Source organism: Aythya fuligula, chromosome 1 (genome assembly GCF_009819795.1).
Source record: "Aythya fuligula isolate bAytFul2 chromosome 1, bAytFul2.pri, whole genome shotgun sequence".
In the NCBI taxonomy this organism is placed as follows: Eukaryota; Metazoa; Chordata; class Aves; order Anseriformes; family Anatidae; genus Aythya; species Aythya fuligula.
In genome coordinates, this window is record NC_045559.1 from 185,736,313 (window position 1) to 185,756,247 (window position 19,935).

At 43.8% G+C, this 19,935-nt stretch overlaps 2 protein-coding genes and 2 non-coding genes across 4 annotated transcripts; all 4 read right to left on the minus strand.

The window, feature by feature from the left end:
- Nucleotides 1–238: 238 nt before the first annotated feature.
- RASL11A (RAS like family 11 member A) lies at nucleotides 239–1,787 on the minus strand. The gene is made up of 3 exons (XM_032201996.1): nucleotides 1,667–1,787; nucleotides 1,415–1,551; nucleotides 239–968 (listed from the first exon to the last, which is right to left on the minus strand). The coding sequence occupies exons 1-3, from the start codon at nucleotides 1,785–1,787 to the stop codon at nucleotides 516–518; spliced, it is 711 nt and encodes a 236-aa protein (XP_032057887.1). The 3' UTR covers nucleotides 239–515.
- A 4,322-nt stretch (nucleotides 1,788–6,109) lies between these two features.
- RPL21 (ribosomal protein L21) lies at nucleotides 6,110–10,630 on the minus strand. Its single transcript, XM_032207465.1, has 6 exons — nucleotides 10,565–10,630; nucleotides 9,479–9,557; nucleotides 8,827–8,888; nucleotides 7,766–7,878; nucleotides 6,967–7,117; nucleotides 6,110–6,248 (listed from the first exon to the last, which is right to left on the minus strand). Exons 2-6 carry the CDS (start codon nucleotides 9,543–9,545, stop codon nucleotides 6,159–6,161), a joined length of 483 nt encoding a protein of 160 aa, XP_032063356.1. The 5' UTR covers nucleotides 9,546–9,557; nucleotides 10,565–10,630; the 3' UTR covers nucleotides 6,110–6,158.
- LOC116485242 lies at nucleotides 7,574–7,706 on the minus strand. Its single transcript, XR_004252841.1, has one exon. It is a non-coding gene; the product is annotated as a small nucleolar RNA SNORA27 (small nucleolar RNA).
- On the minus strand, nucleotides 8,091–8,166 carry LOC116485227. Its single transcript, XR_004252827.1, has one exon. It is a non-coding gene; the product is annotated as a small nucleolar RNA SNORD102 (small nucleolar RNA).
- Nucleotides 10,631–19,935: the final 9,305 nt, after the last annotated feature.

The following is a 19,935-nucleotide window of genomic DNA, read 5'->3' on the forward strand; positions in this document are numbered from 1 at the left end:
AGCAGTACTCTTACAGGCAATTCTCTCTTTTCATGTTTAATAAGGCTATTTTTTTTTTTTTTTTTTTTTTTTTTTCCCCTTCCATATAAAGCTTTCCAACAAGGGCTTTCCAAGCATTTTATAAAGGCAGGTTACATCATCATCATCATCATCATTTTACAAGCAGGAAACTGACGCCCAAAAAAAAAAGTCATTTCAGCAGAATAAAACAGCAAATCCCAGCCCAAAACAGAAAGAAAAAAAAAAAAAAAAAAAGAAAAAAAAAATAGAATCAAAACCTGCTGGCAAAAATCCCCTTCTCCAACCACATCTACTCAGTTGCTATGCAGCATTTTTTTTTTTTTTGAAAAATAACATAACCCTACGAGACCAAACAAAAGGGAACAACATAGAAACTGCAAGCTTCAACACACTTACTTCCATACTTTTGGCATTAGTACAAAAATAAAGATTTGTGGTTTTATTCGTTCACTAGTTTACAAAAATAAAGAGTCTATGGGGTCGCCCCGGAGGCTTTACTTGACTTTGGAAGACAAAGCCTGTTTGAAACGTCTCTTTAGGTCCTGCATGTTGGGGGATCGGGGCCGGGGGATGATGGATGCCCGCCGCCTGTCCGCGCCGCCGGCGTGCTGCAGCTTGCTGACCTCCTTGCAGAGGTACTGGAACACGTCGCAGACACCCTGGGAGTTCTCGCTGGTGGAGATCTCCAAAAACAAGCTGCCCAGGTCGCTGGCCAGCTGCAGTCCCTCCTTGGCCTGCACTTGCCGGGCGTGGAGGAGGTCGGCTTTGTTCCCCACCACGATGATGGGGGTCCTGGCGTCCGGGTGGAGCTGGCGGATGTGCTGATGGAGGGCTCGGACCGCCTGGTAGCTGCCGTAGTCCGTGATGGAGTAGACCACGAGGAAGCCCTCTGCCCACTTCACGCACCTCGACAGCGAGTCCAGCACCTGCACGCGGTCCCCCTGCACCTGCGGCACGACAGAGCCAAGGCTTTGACATCGTCCCGAGAGGTCTGAGCTCTGTCCTAGGGGACCGAGCCTGCCTGATTCCCTTTTAGGAAACACAGGCTCCAAAGCTGAGCCCTCAAGTGGCAGAGAACTGATCTAATTTAAGGAAGCGAGGCAGCACTCGGGGCATCCCACGCTCAGCTGGACGGCAGCGTGCCCAGCTCCCCAACCCAGGGCTTTTTATTTTTTTAGGAAAAAGGGCTGAAAGCTAACCCCACCAGAACCACGAGCTCATGCCCCTGCAGAAATCACAGTTTTTGACCCAAACCTTATTTTAAAGCGAAACCCGCCTCCTGTTTAGCTACCCGCTGCCGCCAGGATTTGGGGCGGCTCCGGAGCGAGCCGCCGAGATTTTTTTCCCCCCTCCGGTTCCCAGGGTTTTGGGGCGGGGGGCGGCGGGGCCGTACCTGGAGGCAACCCGGCGTGTCCTGGATCTGCACGGCGACGTGCTCGCCATCCAGGCGCACCAGGCGGGAGTAGAGGCTGCCGGTGTTGGGCTCGTAGTCCCCGATGAAGCGCTTGGTCAGGAAGCGCACGATGAGAGCTGGAAGAGAGGGGCTCGTTAGGACGGACGGAGGGACAAAAGGGGATAAAAGGGGGACAGGGAAGGGACAGGAGGGGACATCCCGGAGCGGAGCAGCCCCGGAGAGAGCACTCACCGCTCTTGCCGACGCCTCGGGCGCCCAGCACGGCCAGCCGCACCTCGCCGCCCGGCGGCCCCGGGGCGCACTCGGCGATGGGCGCCAGCAAGAAGGGCTGCGACATGCTCGGCAGGCGCATGGAGGGGCTCGGCTGGGCTCGGCTCGGCTCAGCCCGGCTCGGCTCGGCCTCAGCCACCGCCTTTTAAAGGCTCCGGCGGCGGCTCCGTGCGCGGCACCGCCCCGGCTGCAGCGCCCGGCCCCCGGCAGCCGCTCCGCGCCTCCCCCGTCCCTACATCGGCCCCTTCCCCAAAGGCTCCCCGCTCTCTGGGACAAGCTGGGGGACCCCACGGCACCGCCCCGGGCAGGTTTAGGGGGTCGTGGTTAGGTTTGGGGTGCAGCATCACCCCGCGGGATGGGTTATCCCTGCAGCCGGGGATGGAGAGGGGAAAGAAGGGGAATGATTTGGGGTTGGATCCCAGGTCTGTAGCTGGGTGCATGAAAGAAGGGGAATGATTTGGGGTTGGATCTCGTGGCTGCAGCTGGATATATCCCTCTACAGCCAGTGTAGAAAGCCAAGTTTACAGGTCAGCCCCCAAACTGAAGCTCTCTATCAGCCCCCAGGGTGTGGATTAAGCCCTTCGCTTTTTTGGAGTGGAGGCAACTTGAAAAGGGAAAGGATCGCACAGCCCGGCAGGTAAATTAGCCGCAAGCCTGCTAAAGGCTGGGTGCACGTTCACATCTCCGTGCAACCCGTTGCCTTGGCTCCTGCAGAATTGCTCATGCAGTGTGCTGCATCTCCAGCACGTGAGTGTTTACAAATGAAATAATTCATTTAGGGGATGCTTTGGTTTTATTATTATCCGGGAGGTAACACGAGGCAGCAGGAAACAACACGGAGGTGGCAGCAAGGGAGCAGGCTGGTGCCAAGGGAGGTGCTGTAGGCTCCCCATTTTTCACAAGTGCCCTTTGTACGCTGGGCACTGCAAATTTCCATCCCCTTTCACAGAAGCACACAGGATATTAGGGATTAGAAGGGACCTTGAAAAATCACCTAATCATGCCCCTTTCCAGCGGGGCACAGCTCTCAGCTCCACGGGATGACAAAAGATCACGTTTTTCTTTACTTTCTCTTGCCCTCCCTCCTGCTTTCTCCCCACGTCCAGGCAAAACCCAGGAACCGTGCCTGCTAAGCACTTCTTGGGAAACCTCCAGTGACACGAAACATCAGGAGGAGGGCACTAGAACATCACCAGCTCCGCTCCACCACAGCAAAAGCGTCCCCAGGGTAAGAAACCCTGGCACCACGGACCAAAAGGATGGGGCAGAACAGCATCCACTTCCCAGGGGCACGGCCCCACAGCGGGCAGGGGACCAACCGCCCCCCAAAGTTGTGCCCCACCTGAGTTCTCCCCCTTGTGCCCCATAAATCCCGGAGTTTTTCTACCTGATGGAGATGCCACATGGCTCTTCAGCCAGTCACACATGATTCACAGCAGGTAACACCCACAGCTAAGGCTGTGGAGGAAGCGCTGTGTATTATTTGTGTTACTGCGGTGCCCAAGAGCCCCTACAGGAACAACGAGGCAATTTTTCCCCTCAGAAGCCGATTGCCTCTAAAATCTCTACACCAACACTCCCTGTCATGCCGCTTTTCCTTTTGTAAACAAGATTTTCTTCCATCGCTAAAAGCTTTTGGTTTCCAAAGGTTCACGCTATTGTCATCCGCTCCCATTGTCATGCGCCGCTCATCCCTGGCCTTGTGCACAAACAGGGGCTATTTTTAAACGTTTCTTTATAAAAGAGCTATCAGAGCACATTCAGCGTGCCCTTGAGAGAGCGGCATGAAAACGAGTCCAGGCAGATGACTGCCAGGTGCTGGGAGCTGTGAAAGCAGCGAGCATTGAAACGCCACCCCCAAAATAAAATTTCCCATAACAAGGGAAGTTTGCGTCCCGTGCACCCCTGAATCACGAGGATCCGTGCAAACGAGCCCAGTTTAGTCGTGTCCTTTCTCCCCACACCAAAAATTTTGGGAACCACTGCACCTTGTGGTCTCTTGGCATCCTCTTGGCCAGCTGGGACACAGGAGACAGCTCAGCCCTCACCTCTGAATTAGACTCCCTGAATGGAGACCAAGCACTGCGTGGAAGTGCCTACAAGCACTCCACTCTCTACGTGTTGTACAGGGGCAATGGCTCTGATGTGTAACACCCACCTAGAGTAAGCTGAAGGGGAGATCTTGCAACTCCAGACACAAGCAGATGTGCCTCACCCTCCCAGAGAGACACGCTGAACTCAGCGGTCGCTCCCCTCCCCAGCAGTTTGCAGTTTGTGTGCACACTGAAAATGATTTTCTTGGATCACGGAGGCACGTCAGTTCAGGAGCTGGTTTCATGACAGCCAGTTTTCACCAGCTGCTCAACTCGCAGATCTCCCTCTTTTGTCAGGACCGTGCAAAAACAGGGCAGCTAAACACAATGAGAAGCAACTCCAACAGCAGATAGGGGTCTGCGAGTACCCGAGCTGTGCTTCTCCAAACCTGAGATCATCAGGAAACCACCGCTGCACTGACAGCAACTAAAAGGCAGCACCTATACACCAGGGAAGGTTAAACCTTTGTCAGTTTGTGCTTCTTCCAAAGATCGGAAGAAACATAGAGACTCTTGCTACACAAACCCAACCTCATATTCAGTCAGTTCTGGGAACCCAGACCGAGGAAATCATCCCCTCCCTCCCCTCCCAGCCCACGCAGATTCCAAACACGCATTTAGAGCATCTACCCTCCGCCGAGTGACCTTGGAAGGACAGGGGCTAAGTGGAAAACTCGCAATGCACAGGGTCTGCAGAAGCACAGCTCTCAAACGAGACCTCTGCATGCTGCCTGCTCCTGTTATCCCAAATTGCTGAGGAAGTTCCAGAAGTTGAAAGCTACCCACTGCTTAATTTGTGCTTGTTAAACTTTTCATCACGGTGCTAGTTGATCCACTTGCGTCTTGACAGGGAAGCACAAAATAAATGCAGAGCCAAGGTAACTTAGACAAGCAGGCATAAGAGAAATGGATGGAAATTGATGAAAAGGTCAGCACCGAAGATCACACCCACTAAAGCCTCCCACTTAACTCCTTCAGATGTGAAGCCTAATGGAAAACACTTATCCTGCTAGACAAATATTTATTTTAAATTGCTGTTCACAAGCCAAGTAAGCTGATAAAGATCTAAGGTTAGAATATACCTCAAACTGCTCCAAGAAAAATGCACATGATTGTAAGAGCTGAGTGCATGAATCAGTAAAAGTTAGGACAGATTCATCAGCCCTGTTTCGGGTGATGGTGGCGCCCTCCATGCCTAACCCATCGTGTCAAAACAGCAAAACACCCTTCATCAGTCTGCTAAGAGGTAGGAGTTCCACCTCCTGCAAGACAAGTGTTAGGCTAAACATGCATCAATCCCAATTTCTAAGCAGATTGTATGCAGCTTGAAACACCTGAGAAGATAAAAATAAACCTCATCTCTCCATTTATTACTCCCCCTCAAAAAATAGTTGTCCTACAAGTGACTGTTCAGTCATTTTCAGTGATTGACACCTACAAAGTGCTTGAGATCACCAGCTTCTCTGGTATTTCACCTCTACACGTTAGTTTTACATCATTTACTTGAGGTAGCTATGCAGTGCCTTACATCAGACTTCGGAAGGTAAAAGATAATCCAGAACTATCACCAAGCTAGAGTTCATGCATTTTCAAGGCTAAGCACGTTGCCTTCAGCAGATTCTTCAGCAAGCTTAAAACAAAATTTACAAAACCAGCCTTGGTTAGCACACAGTTGATTGTTCTTCTGCTCAAACACTGGGCAACTAGCACCAGGGTTTTGTGAAGCATTACTGAAGTTAATTGGATGAGAGAAATGCGTTAGGACATCCAGACAGACGCTTAGATCCAACAGATAGGTAATAAACATACAAAATCCAAGTGCTGAACTATGCCAGTCCATTAAATAAAGAACAAGTGACAAAGGCACGGTTTTGACATAAAAGCGTTGTTACTAAACTACTCTTTTCTAAGAATGCTTATTGGCCTGGGAATGCTCTAAGAATCCCTTTACACATTACAGTGATGAAACAAAAAGGCCTGCCCACGGCCTTATTTTTTTCCAAGTTATTTTCAAAAACCATTTTCTTCAAGTGACACTTAGCTCTTGATATATGCTCTCAGTTTGCCAGTGAAATATTTGATGTCCTCTCTTATTACCCCACTAGGTAATCAAAGGATGATCACCACTGAGCATTAGCAACTTTCAGCGTCCCTAAAATTTATGGTCTGTCAGTGACCAAACTGACCAGCAAAAGCTGCCAGTCATTTAAATGACCAATTATCACGTAAAGCAGGTTAAATAAACTTCATTAAGAAAAGCTTTCTAAAGAATCTGTTCAAAAAGTACTTAAATGAATCAGCCACAATCGCATACGCTTGTCCAAAAACAGATCTTTAATTTAATCTTTTCAAAATGTTCATTATGCCATGAATTCATAGGGAATTGGCTCCAGCAGCTCTGGATCCTTCCCGTTAGTTCTCACGAAGTGCGCTTCCCTTGGTGGAGCAGGCTGTAAACGAAAAGAGAAAGAACTTGTAACACGAACTCAGATGTAGCCTTACACAAAATTAATTGTGACACTTAATGCATTGCTATATAAACATTACAGCAATTTTATCATTTCTTGTCTCTTTAAAAACTGTTTCAAAGATTAGCTGTAAAAAAAAAAATGATCTGCTAGAAAATTTACTTGGCTTCCACTGCTGAATGAAGAAAACTACACTTCATCCTCTGCAATTTACTAATCTAAGTTAACGAGAAGTGATGCAGCCTGAGGTTCTAGAAGAAACAGCTGTTACTTTCTCTAGAAGTCATTCTTAAAGGGTTTTAACAGATTAGCAACCCTCTACAGTACTCTCTGAACAGGAAGCATCTGGCCCTTTGTTCACAGCCAAGGACATCATTTTCATCCAGGAACAGTGCACGTCTGTTCAGGCACCAAATATTACAGCTGAGATGCAGACACACTGCATGCTGTCACTCCAACCTAAATGAAGAAAAAGAAGGAAACTCCTACAAAAAGAACACAAACTAAGTGAGGCTGGTAGCACACACCTCCAACACAATCTGCAACAGACCTGGATTTTTCAGAAAGCTGTAAGCAGCTTCATTAATGTTTTTTTTTAACAAATAAATTCAGTTTGCAGCATAATGTTTTGTTGTTTTGGAAGAGAATAATGTTTTAGTCAACTGAATCAACAGTGCATCAACTACAATAAAAATATTACCTGGCGTTTCAGTTGAACCCAAATGCCTTTTTCCTTTGCTTCCTTTTTCTTCTTCTCATTCTCCTTCACCCGCTGCAGGAAGCTGTCTCTGCTCTTGGAATGCTTAATATGCTCAATACGCACATTAATTCTCTTGGCAAGAATCTTACCCCTAAGAAAAGAAATCAGGTTTTAATCTCCTGCACTTGCAAAAAGGCCATTTCAAGGCCAGCATTATGGCATTTCCACACGTAACTCCATGAGCTCAATTAGAGATCAGTTTTCTTTAAGTGGCAATCACTCAGAATACATTGCTGCAGATGCAAATCGGCGTTAATTTATGTAACTGAAAGCTTATTAATATATAACAATATGCTGATAATTCAGCCTTAAATTGCTGGAGAATAAATTATTTTAACCTTAACCTTGGAGCATACAGACAAGTAACTACCACCACTGTACTTTAGCCTCATTTCTGGAAAAAAGAAGTATCTTTTTCTAACTAAATTGTACAAAAAGATGAATAAAGCTGAAAAATAGTACTTTAAAAAGCCTTCAATATAAATGTGCAAGTCAGCTGAAAATCCCCATTAGATAATGTCACTATGTGCTGCTGAGAAGAATAACGAACTGTTTCCTCTGACAGGATCCAAGCCAAACGACCATCATTTGCTTGGGTTTTAAAAGGAAACGTACTTTACCCACCTTGAATGACCAATCAAGACAAAAAAATGTCTAACTGGCAAAGTGAAAGGAGGGTGCCACTGCAGATCAACTTCCCCCAGCACAAACTTTAGATGCTCGGAATTTCATTACTTACTTCACCTTCTTGTTAACAATAACGCCCACAGCGTGCTGCGTGACATTATATACCCTTCCAGTCTTGCCATGGTAACACTTGTGGGGCATACCTTGTTGAACAGTACCCATACCCTGTTAAAGAGGTAAAATGAGAATCAAGCCTCAACTTTAGCTTTAAAACACTCAAGCAATGTCGAGGTCTTTCTGTTCAGAAGTCAATTCAAGCACAAATACCACGTTACTCGAGATTGATTTAAAAACACTCCTGTTTTGTTCATACCTTAGAATTTCTAACCACACATTTTGTATCTGAAGACTACTAAATTCTTCTACGACCATTCTGGTGCTTTCAGCGTCGGTGAAATAATTCGATCACTTTGTCTTTAGCAAGCAATCACAGGAGACAATCATCATCAAGCTCCAGAATGTCAAGAAGCAATAATTCCTAAATGCTACAGTTCTCCAGGAGTTTTTTAAAAAAATAAAAAATTACACTTCAACCTCTGAGTTATGAAAACTCAGCACTTCAAACTGAAATTAAAGGATTCAACAGAGTAGGAATTCTTAGTGAAATGCTCAAATTTAATACAATTTCATGTTGAAAGTATGGATGATTTCAAATGACAAGTCCTAGAAAAAAAATGATTTATGGGAAATGATGCTGCATAAGCCATGCAGCATGAACTATGGCTCTTCTGAGTAGCAGGTGCAGATCAGGTGAAACAGCATCTACTAGAATGACACATGGGATTCCTGTGAGCTAGCAGGCACAACGCAGCAACCCAAGTATTAGATATTGCGTGCCTCACTCACTTTTTTCCAGCTGAGCACACAGCAACAGAGCACAGCCTAATGTAGATCACAAAGTACGTGACACTGAAGCATTAATACTGGCTCAGTAGCATTGTTATTCCAGTACTGCTCCAACAGAAGCCGCTGTTCGTGTTGACACATACGACATGAATAACAGAAGGACTACCACAAAAAAGGGAAATGGAAGTGGTAACACTGCTTCAGGTATTTGTGCTTTTTGTGTTTGTTTTATTTTTGTTGTTAATTACACTGCTTTGTAGAAAGTACCTTGATATCAACTATGTCGCCCTTCTTGTAGATGCGCATGTATGTAGCCAGAGGAACAACTCCTGTTGGGAGACACAAATATGGACGCTATGAAGCTCCCAATTTCACACACATATAAAAAGGTGGGGCGGGAGGGGAGGAGACACAGACCACGCATTTCGTAACATCTGATTTAAAAACTCAAATTCAAAATTAATTAAATAACAAAAAAAAAAAAACATTTTAAAGTAATTACCTCTTCACTTCCCAAAATAAAGAAAAAAGTGAAGAAAACTACAATTTTAATCTCATCCCTAATGCAGAAGCTGAAAAAGCGTTACAACTATTTATGATCTCACTGTGAATACAGCTGCTATCACTTATCACTTAGAAGCAAGAAACCATACGTTTTAACTAAGTATGACTTTTGACGTATCTTCTTCACTTTCAAGCAATGCAGAAATAGTACCATTACCATTGTCCAGCACTCAAAAGAGTAATAAATAACCTTTAAGACTACAAGTTTGCTTGTGTATCTTTCTGTGGGTTTTGGCCCAAGTTGCCAGATACCCATCCTTTGATGTAAGCTGGTGTATCCGTACTACCTAGGGGCTGCTGACACCCGACGGGTCAGTAGTTTAGTGCAGTTGTTCTCCCCACAGCACGTACTCACCATGTTTGCGGAACGGCCTTGAGAACATATAACGTGTTCCCCTCCTCTTTCCCTTTGTGTTCGTCATTTTGGATGATTACTGCAAAAATGAATGAAGGCTGTTCAGAACTACTGGTTCACTAAAAAATTGACTAATGATGTTTTCAGGAGTTTTAGAAAAATAATGCCTTCAAGCCTTCAGAATGATGCCATTTCCAAAAGGCAGGGTCAGACCAAACAAGATTATTAGACGCTAACACAAAACAAATATAATATTTATATAGAGCAATCACACAGCTGAGGTAACGTGGGATGATAGCCAATCACCACCTGCACCTTCTCTCTTCTCAAAGCACTGTCTGCTATGAGAGAGGGCCAAGTGGCTCAGGGCTTTGCCTGCTCAGGTGCTGAAACCCTTCAATGATGGAGGCAGGCTGATGAACAGCCAGTTTGGAGGCCAGACACCTCGTAACACAGAAGTTTTTCCTTACATCTAGTTATAACCTCTCTCATTCGGCCTTATGACAGACATCTCTCCTGTCACGTGCCCCTAATTAGGCACCAGGCCCCATCTTCTTGATGACAGCTGTTAAGTGCCCCCCAAGTGCTTCTTGGCCCTGAATGCCGAAGCCCAGTTCTCTCTGCCTCTCCTCACAGGGCTTGCCAAAAACCAAGATCTCTACTACCTAAATTATGAGGTAACTGCAGATACTACTATTACAGATGATAAATTTAACCAGTCTGTTGCTTCTTATGACTTTATCAATGCATTTTAACTTCATCTCGAGCCTCTCACCACCATAGACGCCCCTCAGCCCCGGCCCTTCACACTATGCACTCAACACCCACATTAGCGCACCCCATGTCCTACTGGACGAGACCTACACTGTAAAACTACCCTAAACCCTCCTTCTTTTATTCCTTTATTATCTCTTTCCCTCAGCAGCCTCCCGGCGCGGCGCGGCCTACCCCTCCACCCACCACCCCACGCCGCAGCCTCCAACCCACGGCCTCTCCACTCCCCCCCTCACCCCCCGACCCCTTCAAGGCCCTTCCTACAGCCCCCCAGCCCTCTAGCGGAGCCCCCCGGCCGCTCCCCGGCGGCACCTGACGGGCGCTGTGGGCCCGGCGCCGCTCCCCGCGTGTGCCCACAAAATGGCGGCGCGGCCCGAAAGGAAGGGGGCTGGCGCTGCGGCCGCGCTTAAATAGGGGGCCTCGCCGGGGCTGCCCGCGGCGCGCCTGACGGAAAGAGACAGGCGGGAGAATGGCCACCCTCCCGCCCGCCTGAGGGAGGAAAATGGCGGCCGGGGGGGGGCCTGAGGGAAAGGGGGGCGGGAGGGGGCTGAGGGGAATGGCAGAGGGGGGAGCTCTGAGGTGAACGGGGAGGCTGTGGGGGGTTCTGAGCGCCCCGGGTAGGGCTTTTGTTAGCTTGAAATACAGCTCCTTAACGAATAATTTCTCTTAATTTGAAATATAGTGGTAAAAAGTTGTTTCACGGTGTTGAATAAAGTGTTTTGCGTTAGTTTCCAGCGCTGCAAACCATCTGGTACTGTGTGTCAGTCGCAGGTGCCAGAATCAAGGTCCTGGGCAAGAAGATCCAGTGTGAGGAACAAACCAGCAGGATTCTTCAGCCATCAGAAGTAAAGAGGCTGCTCAGGTTCGTTTATATGTACATACTATTAAATGTTATAATGTCTAATTTCTGTGATTTATTTTTTTTTTCCCACACAGATAACGTGCGAATCCTGAACAAAGAGCCTCTGTACGGCCACAGGTTGCATCAGCAGTGTGGTGCCCGCAAATGAAGCGGGCTGGTGGGCAGCTTCCCGAGCTGGCAGCGTGACTCATGGTGTTTGTGCAGCGTGGATGTCGGAGCAGACAGGAATTACAATGGGAAGCGGGCTGTAGGCAGGAGTGAGTCAAAAGAGAGCCTCCCTCCCTTGGTCCAAACACGCAGGGACAGTTCAAAACTTGTTTCAGCTATAAGTTTGCCCTACTGCAGGAATTCTTGTTTCGAGTGAAAGAAGCACTTATTTAATTTGGGGGAGGGATGATTACTTAAAGCGATATATAAAAACATATTTGATCCTCTGACTAACTTCACAGTTACTCTAATGTTGTCTTGCAAGGCTTAGGCCTAAGTCCTTTCTGTCATCAGTTTAAAGCTAGCTTAATATTTAAGGATGATAAGAATGGATTTGGAGGATTAAATGTGCTATCAGGTTCTACCTGCAAAACTAGCTGGCTGACATGTTTTGACAGATAAAGGCCTTGTCTATACACAAAATCTCTTATATTGTTATATTTAGAAAAAATTGTATTCCGGTTCTGTACCATGACAACTAGAATTCACAGCACTTGGTATCTATGCAGTGGAAATCTGTATTGTTTAATATACCTTCAGCCTAGGTGCTATGGATCTTTTCCAAGCTTGAGGTAGTTATGAGCATGAACAGCTCCTAAGTGGAGAAGCACATTGGCAAGAGAGACAGAGACTTCAGGAAAGACATCAAGCAAAGTGAAGACAGGAAGCCAAATCCTAAAAGACACTATTAAATAAAGGAAGATAGATATTTTCAGTGAGCTGAACTCTCTACTCTTGGCAATGATAAAGGGTAAATTACATAAAGGGTAATTTTTTTCTCCACATCAAGCAGGAAAGAATGGGGAAGAAAATCCACATGTTGAAACTTATTTCAACATACAGGGCAGGTAAATATAATTCAAAAGGGAGCACTAACTGCGAACTTAATTGAACTCTGCTTACTTTGGGGCCAAGTAAGACATTCAAGATTTGCTACATTTTTTTTCCGAATAAATTGCACAATAGGTTTATTTGAAATTTCACTGATGTTCTCATTTGTAAAATTCAGCTTGGTGAACACATTCCCAGGATTCTTAATTAACTCAATATTTCAAAGAAACCACTGTGTTTTAGAATTTATCATAGAATCATTCACTGGCCATGCTGTCTGGGTTTGATCCAGAAGTCTGTCGTATCTACCAACACTCTACACGCAGTTTCACAAAACTGTTGTCTACTGAGCACTCAGACTGCAGAGCATTTATAAGCGCCTCACAAAATAATAAATAATATTTTTTGTCTCCAGCAAATAAAGCTGCACAAGGTGTTTGGTGAGTTCTGGTCTGGAAACCAGAGCTAGCAGGCAAGCAGATGTAGGGGAGATACAGCTCTGTATTCCACATTGCAGGTGCTCCCCTTACTGCCGTGCTTCATCCCCTCAAAAACTCAGGCTAAACTGCTCTTCCTTGGTCAAACTGCAATTGTAGGATTCTGATTCCAATTTCTCCTACACTGTATAGAAAAAAAAGCCTGTTCTACTTCAGAAACACCACCCTCAAGATTGGAGTGAACATGCTAAGCTACACCCAGCTTAGCATGAAGATCTAAAATCCCATGAAGAACTAAAAACCCACGAAGAACTAAAAACCCAGTCCCAGGCTGGTGCTCCACCCATTAACGTACCCTGGAAATATTTCTACACTGTGGTAGACCCAATTTCCATCCTAGTCCTTCTGGCTTGGAGGTGGAACAAATCTGAAAGTTGCTAGGGAGAGCATGTTGAAAAGTAGGGCCCATTGGAAGTGAGAGGAGTGGGGACTAGATAAACATCACTTTGTTTTTTTAGTGTTGAAAACATACCAGAAAAACATTTCCGGTCATTGAGTTCCCAGAGTCAGGATTCTGATACCTTCTTTGGGAGAGTCCCATTTTGTTTCTGACACTTCTCTGCAGCATCTGTCTGGACAACAGCTCTCTCTACAGAATAAATGAGCTATGACGATTCTGCACATGGGGTTGTCAGGAATTCTTCACTGAGTTTCTAATGCGCAGTTGGATCTGTCTTGTTCTTAAGCTCAGAGGACCAAATGATATACACAAGGATGTGGAGTGTGACATTCCATTTATGTTAGGTTATTCAGCAGGGGTGCAGAAGGAATTTAAATTAATGAGAGTTTGTAAATTGCTTTGAGGTGAAAAGAAATACATTCCCCTTCAGTAGGGTGTAGGTTTTCCTGTGTCTCACATTCATTACACGTTCATTATGTGGGGGAAAACAAACAAACAAACAAAAAAACCACCACTGACTATGACTGGAGCAAAATTTTAACAGAAATAACTGAGATTAGGTGTCAAATAAAGACGATTGAAATTTGCAGTTCCTCTCATGATAGCACTGCAATACCGAGAGTCTAAATGGGAAAGGTTAAAACAAGATTATGAAGTTGACTGGTTACCCTATAGCAGGCTTCCATCCATACTGCATTTACCCTGTGCCATTGATTAAAAAGTTACTATCCAAAGTTATGTGCCACCACTGAAGCTGATCGTGTTGTTCCATTGTTCGCTCTTTCCAAAATGATCCTCTTACGTTGCAAAGTCATACTTCTGTCCCCTTTTCACAGGTCTCTAGCCTCCCAATGATTCTGGTTCTACCAGCCTGGTTATTTCTGGTAGTTGGTCCAACTCCTCATCCACAAAACCCACTCTGTAAATATGAAAAGTCAGAGCTTTAAGTGAGTAAAATTTGCATCAGAGCAAGCAATCGCTTTGCAAGAAGATGACTACAGACAAACTCCTTGAGTGGGCTCACTGTGGAATTGCTTAAGTGCCAGTGCAGGTGCGGTAACTGAGCTGCATCACCAGTAAGGCATTTCATGGAGAGGGGAATGCAGAATAATGACAATATGCTTCTAGAACATTGGAAAGGCAAAAAAAAAAAAATAATATGCAGAACAAAAATAATGATGGGGTCAGCACATCACACATCAGTGGAAGTTTTCTGTATGCTGCTGTTATTTGTGCATTAATTGCTGCTTCAAAGTGTTACTAGATACAGCTAGACTGATACTGAAGCCAAGCAAATGTCCTTTTTCCACCATTATCTCTTGATTGCCACATAAAATCTGAAATACTGAACAAATTCTGTCATTCAGCTGCTTATTTGAATAACATGGCATTCTGCTTGTATATGCGAGTACCGCATTATTGGCCATTAGGAATCATTAGGAACGTACAAAGAGCCTGTCGTGTAACTGAGACCAGCTTCTCACGGGCACCAAACAATACAATCCATTTGTCAAACTTCCCGTTTATGAAACATCATTTCAAAAGCAATTAGCATCCTTTCTTCCCTCACTAATGGAGTGGCTTCTCAGGAAACTGGTTTCATTAATACTTTTTTTTTTCCCTCAGACTTCTTGTAAGTGCCACTAATTTTTTTGAGGTCACCTGTCTCTGTGTAACCTCCTCTGAGTCTAACCCATCTAACCTGGAAAAAACAACTCCTCATATTGTTAGCATCAGATTTGCTATATATATATATATTTGGAGTAAAGATGATTAGTCACTCATTGGCTAGCAGAGATGATAATTTCAGATCCTTTTAACTCCTTTCCTGTAGAGGAACTGAACTGCTGTGAGCAGCAAATCTGCATAATATGGAGATTTCTGTTGGCATCCTGTTTTGATAATGTATATATTATATATATATATTTAAATCTCATTTTTCACAGTCCCCCTTAAGCCCTTCCCTATCTTTCTGGGGAATTACAGTTTAAGAAGTGAGAGGCTTGATATTTATTAGGAGCATACTGTTATTTTCTGTTCATTTGTTTACAGCTGAACTTTTGTGTACTTTTAGCTGGAAGATCAATTATGTTTGCTCTGTTTCTTTTTCTGTAATTATTTACACTGAAGAGTGATACCCACTTTACACCTTTGTTTTACTAAGCCTCATAATCCATGCTCTTGGAGCTTCCAAACACACAGCAAGCGCTACGTATTTGCTCCCATTCCTATACATTGCTCTTGTGTATCAGTGATCAGAGCTGTACGCAACAGTCCCAGTGACCTTATTTATAATATGCTGATTAGTTCTGAGACATTTCTTCTTATTACAGAATATGATCACAATTCATGAAATACAAAGGTCATTGGGTTATTTTTTTCCCTGGCAATAAATGTTTCAGTGATTGTCCTTGACTTGCTAGCTGGGAGCTAGGGGACACTTTTTTAATCTAACCCTCATTCAGTAGCAGGCCTCTTGGTGGTTTCAGTGGCACAAAGTCAGTTCTTAAGTAGTGATGATTTTTCTCAGATAAAACTCTTGGTGTCTTTAAAGAATTTTTGTCTATAAGGAATAAACAGACATGGACAGAATTGGCCATTAATCGCTTTAAAATAGATTGGCCAAAATAAGTACACTAGGAAAAATTGCAGGCTGGTGTGGGCCACACTTAGTTTACCTTTTGCTTATCTGATTTCTAGCATGTGACTATTTTATTCACTATAAAGTATAATTTTAACAGAAGCTCAGCCTGAGCCCTATGCCAGGTTGGCCATACCAATTACTTTTTTCAAGGCAAACTAACATTTGGAGGGCAAAGAGATTCAGCTTTACATAGACCTGAATATGAGCTTTGTTGCTGAAATGCTGGAGCTTGGAGACCACCTGATGGAACCAAACACACACAAGTCTGTGGGGCCCAATGCCGTGCATCCCAGGGTCCTGGGGAACTGGTTGATGGAGCTGCCAAGCCTCTCTCCATCGTGTTTGAAAAGCCTTGGCAGTCAGGTGAAGTCCCTGGTGATGGGGAAAAGGGAAACATCACTCCCAGTTTTAAAAAGCTTTTTTAAAAGATCCTTATGGACAATAGCAATGTGCCCTTATTGCAGCTACATCCAGGGCACTAGTTGGCCAGCATGGTAAGGATTTATTTCTCACAGTTTTAGCACTTGTTAGAGCACATCTGGAGGACTGTTTTTAGTTCTGGGCTCCCCAGAACACAGCATAGACTTACAGAGCAAGCCCAGTGAAGAGCCACTGAGATGTTCATGGGGCTGAAGCACATAAGAGAAGAAGCTGAGAGAGCTGGGTTTAGCAGCTAGCAGAGGAGGAGGCAAAGGGGGGATTTTCTCTCTGTTTTCCACTTCATCTGTAGAGAAGATGGAGCAAGAGAAGGATATGAGGCAATGGACACAAGTTAGAACATGGGAAAATTCCAATTCAAAATAATGAAAACATTTCTAATGTAAGGATGGTCAAAAACTCAACCAGGTTGCTCAGAGAGATGGTGGAATTTACATCCTTGGAGTTATTTAAAACTGAACTGGACATGGTCTTGAGCAAACTGAGCTGGAGCAAATCTTAGCAGAGGATTGAATTAAAGACCTCTGTAGGTACCAGAGATTGTATTAATCTGTGATTCTGACTTCTCTACATCAGTAAAGTAAAAATGTTGGTGGAATCATTCTCTGTTTCATAAGTACTCTATGAAATTACACTGGTTCACTGGCATCTGAGGTAGCCATTTTTATTTCTCTTTAATTGTTCTAATCAGAGCCATTAACATAATTGTCTTTGCTTATGAAATGGCAAAGAGTCTCGTTGGAAGGAAAGGGCTTCATAAAATATTGGTAGTTTTATTTCAAGAAAAGGAATGTTTTCTACTTAGCCTTAGCTGAATTCCAGTAAACACAAATTTAATTTTATCTTCAAACTCCACCAAATTAAATTTGCTTTGCTGTGTGAGTACATACGAAGTTGTACATGATTTTAACAGTGCTGCAAAATGCACTTTTTAATAATGCATGAAGTAACTAGAGTTATTGCAAACTCAAGTACTGAGCAGATTGCAACAGTCTTTCAGCAAACATCATTGTGTTTACTGCACTTGTACATATCTTCTGAATGCTAAAAGAAAATCGTGTTGTGCCTTCGTAGCCTCTTCTTGGAAGAAAAGAAGAATTAAATTCAGAAACCACAGGAGTAAAAAGCACGCTGTGCTCTGCATGCAGGCACTTCGCATGTGTTTATAATCTCAATTATATACTCTTTCCTAGGACTTTGTTGGAATTTGTGCTCAGCAAGCTTCAGCCTTCACCGAGTGATTTGTTTTTTGCAGGCCAGACTTCTTTCCAAAACGTGAAATGGTCCTTAGCCTTTGCAGTCTTACACAGAACAGTTTCCTGAATCATTAACCTGAAGTCGATTCCTCGGTATCACAAGATACAGCTGCTTTAAAAGAGTTGCATTTTTTTTTTTTTTAATGCATGTGCTTTTATTTTCACTGTGTTTTGAACATGTTCAATGTTCTGCTCTCACATCTTTCGGTTTTCTAGCTTACTGAGCTAGAAACTCGTAAGAAGCAAAAAGTGATTTTCTCAAGTAATCCTCATCTCCTGACCCCAGGAGCTGGCATTGGAAGGGAGCTATCAAATTATCACAAGGCTTGTGATAACATAATGAGAGTTACCTATGCTCTGACAACCCCTGTCCATGAGACAACAGCAGCTGCACCGAACAAATATGTACAGCCAAAAAAGAACAAAATAATGGCAAGTCAAGGAGAAGTGAAACTGGGAATTAGCAAGGGATAAACTTGACCAAGCTGTGACCAACCAAGGATAACATTGACTGACTTTCCCATATGTAAAATGGGAATCATAGCACAGATTTATGGATCAGCGTTGCAGTTAGGGATCAATTAATTAATATTTGTGACAACTATGGAATCCTTAATGGAATACATGTAAGTAAAATAGTAATGTGAGATAAATAGTATCTGTGCCCCTCTAAGGCAGCCAAAGCTTATGCATGCGAGAGGGACAGTGCAGGTGAAGGGACAAAAAAAGGCTAAGGAAATAGAGGTCAAATGGCAAGAAGAAGTGCTGAGAGGGGGGAAAATGAAATGAAAGCACGGGGGAAATGGAAGGAGGCAATGGGGTCATCTGGGACAAAGAGGTGAGATGCCTGGGTTACTGCAGTGTAAAGACACAGGGCACAAGCCCATATGAAATTGAGCTTTATTAGTTCTGCTGCACATGCAATAACCTGTGTACGTTCCTGTTTTCAGTTTGTTGAGAAAAGTAATTGTAAGTATAACCAGATGGGAGTATTTAACTGACCATCTGCAAGTACAGAGGGAAACTATGGGTTTTCCAGGGTATAAATCTTCCAAGAGAAGAAACCAAAATCATTCTACTTCTGTCTTGCTGACAAAGAGAGCATTGTTTGAGAACTGATTGCAACACGCACTTGAACAATAGCTTCAGATCAGCGGAAGCACAAAATATTGCTAACTGTGACATATGTTTCAATTAAAACAAAAATAATGAACCACCCATTAGTGTCATGAAAAACACAGGCTATTAACAGTAAACGTTCTTTAGCAATTTTATTATCTCCACAAAGCTGTATTGAGCATTTTTTCCACTTCTTACTGATCATTTTTTCCACTACGTAACTATCTGCCATATGCATGCTGCTTTACATACTCCTCCCCAGCTTCCTTTATATCTTGGTGCTGTAGAGAACCAAGTGGGGGAGGCTGAAATTACACAAAGGCTCCTTACCTGGAGGCTGCCTGTTGTCATATTGTGCGTCAATGTTGTTACTACATGACAGCTAATCTTGCTTTTGGAGAAATGCTGCAAAGATCACAAAAATACTGTCTTTCTGACTGCAGTGGGAAGCTTTGCTTGGTGCTCTGGTAGGGAGCACACGCACCAAAGCAGCATCCTGTACTTCTCACCTCTGGCAATGGATTTTCCAAATTAGTTTTAGCGCACTTAGGAACTGTCACTGACTTCTGAGGTTTTCATTCTATGGAGAAACTGAAGTGAGTTGGTAACAATGGTTCCCCTGGTGCCTGTGTCAAGGATCAAATCCATTTAATTTTCTTTAAAAAAAAAATCCATAAAAGAAAGTTTTTTGATACAATATTAAACAGCCTTATTTCTAGATATACTTGTGGCCCTATTTCTGCAAAGAATTCTGCAGAGGCCTCTGCAGATGCTCAGAACAATGTCAAAAAGCACACGGTTGCTGTTTCCATCCCTAGCTTGCGTACTTTCATATTGAGATCATGGAGACCCAAACTATACACATTTCTCTTGCAGAATATGACGAACATTATCACTGTATAAATGGACTCTTTTTCTAAGAATGACTGCATTACTCTCAGGCTCAGGCAGAACTCCACGTTCTTCAAGGAGTCTGGAGAATCAAAGTGTGATAACATTTTACAAATCTGCTGTTAATCTCAGCACAAATAAATGATTTTATTTTACAGCCTTGTTGGACACCTCTCTTCCTAATGTGTATTTTAAGTTCTGTTGGTGGAAATTTGTATTCAGTTTGGCAGCATATTTTATTTTCTCTTTTATACTTTTAACTTTTTGGATGTTGGTAATCCTTTGCGTAATAAAAGGTTAACTGTTTGCCAGCTATATGTATGGCAAGATGCCAGTATCAGCTGAGCAGTAAAAAAATGCAGGTACCCAAGTATCTTTATCTGTGAACTCTGCAAGAAACAAATATTGCTCTCTGCTTAAAAACAAAGCCACAATGACTGAGGAAAGCTTTGGTCTTCTGAAATTATCGTAAGGTATAAATCATCGTGAGCCAGTTTTACTCTGCCAGATAATTCTCCTTCACCAGTGTTTTCTGTTT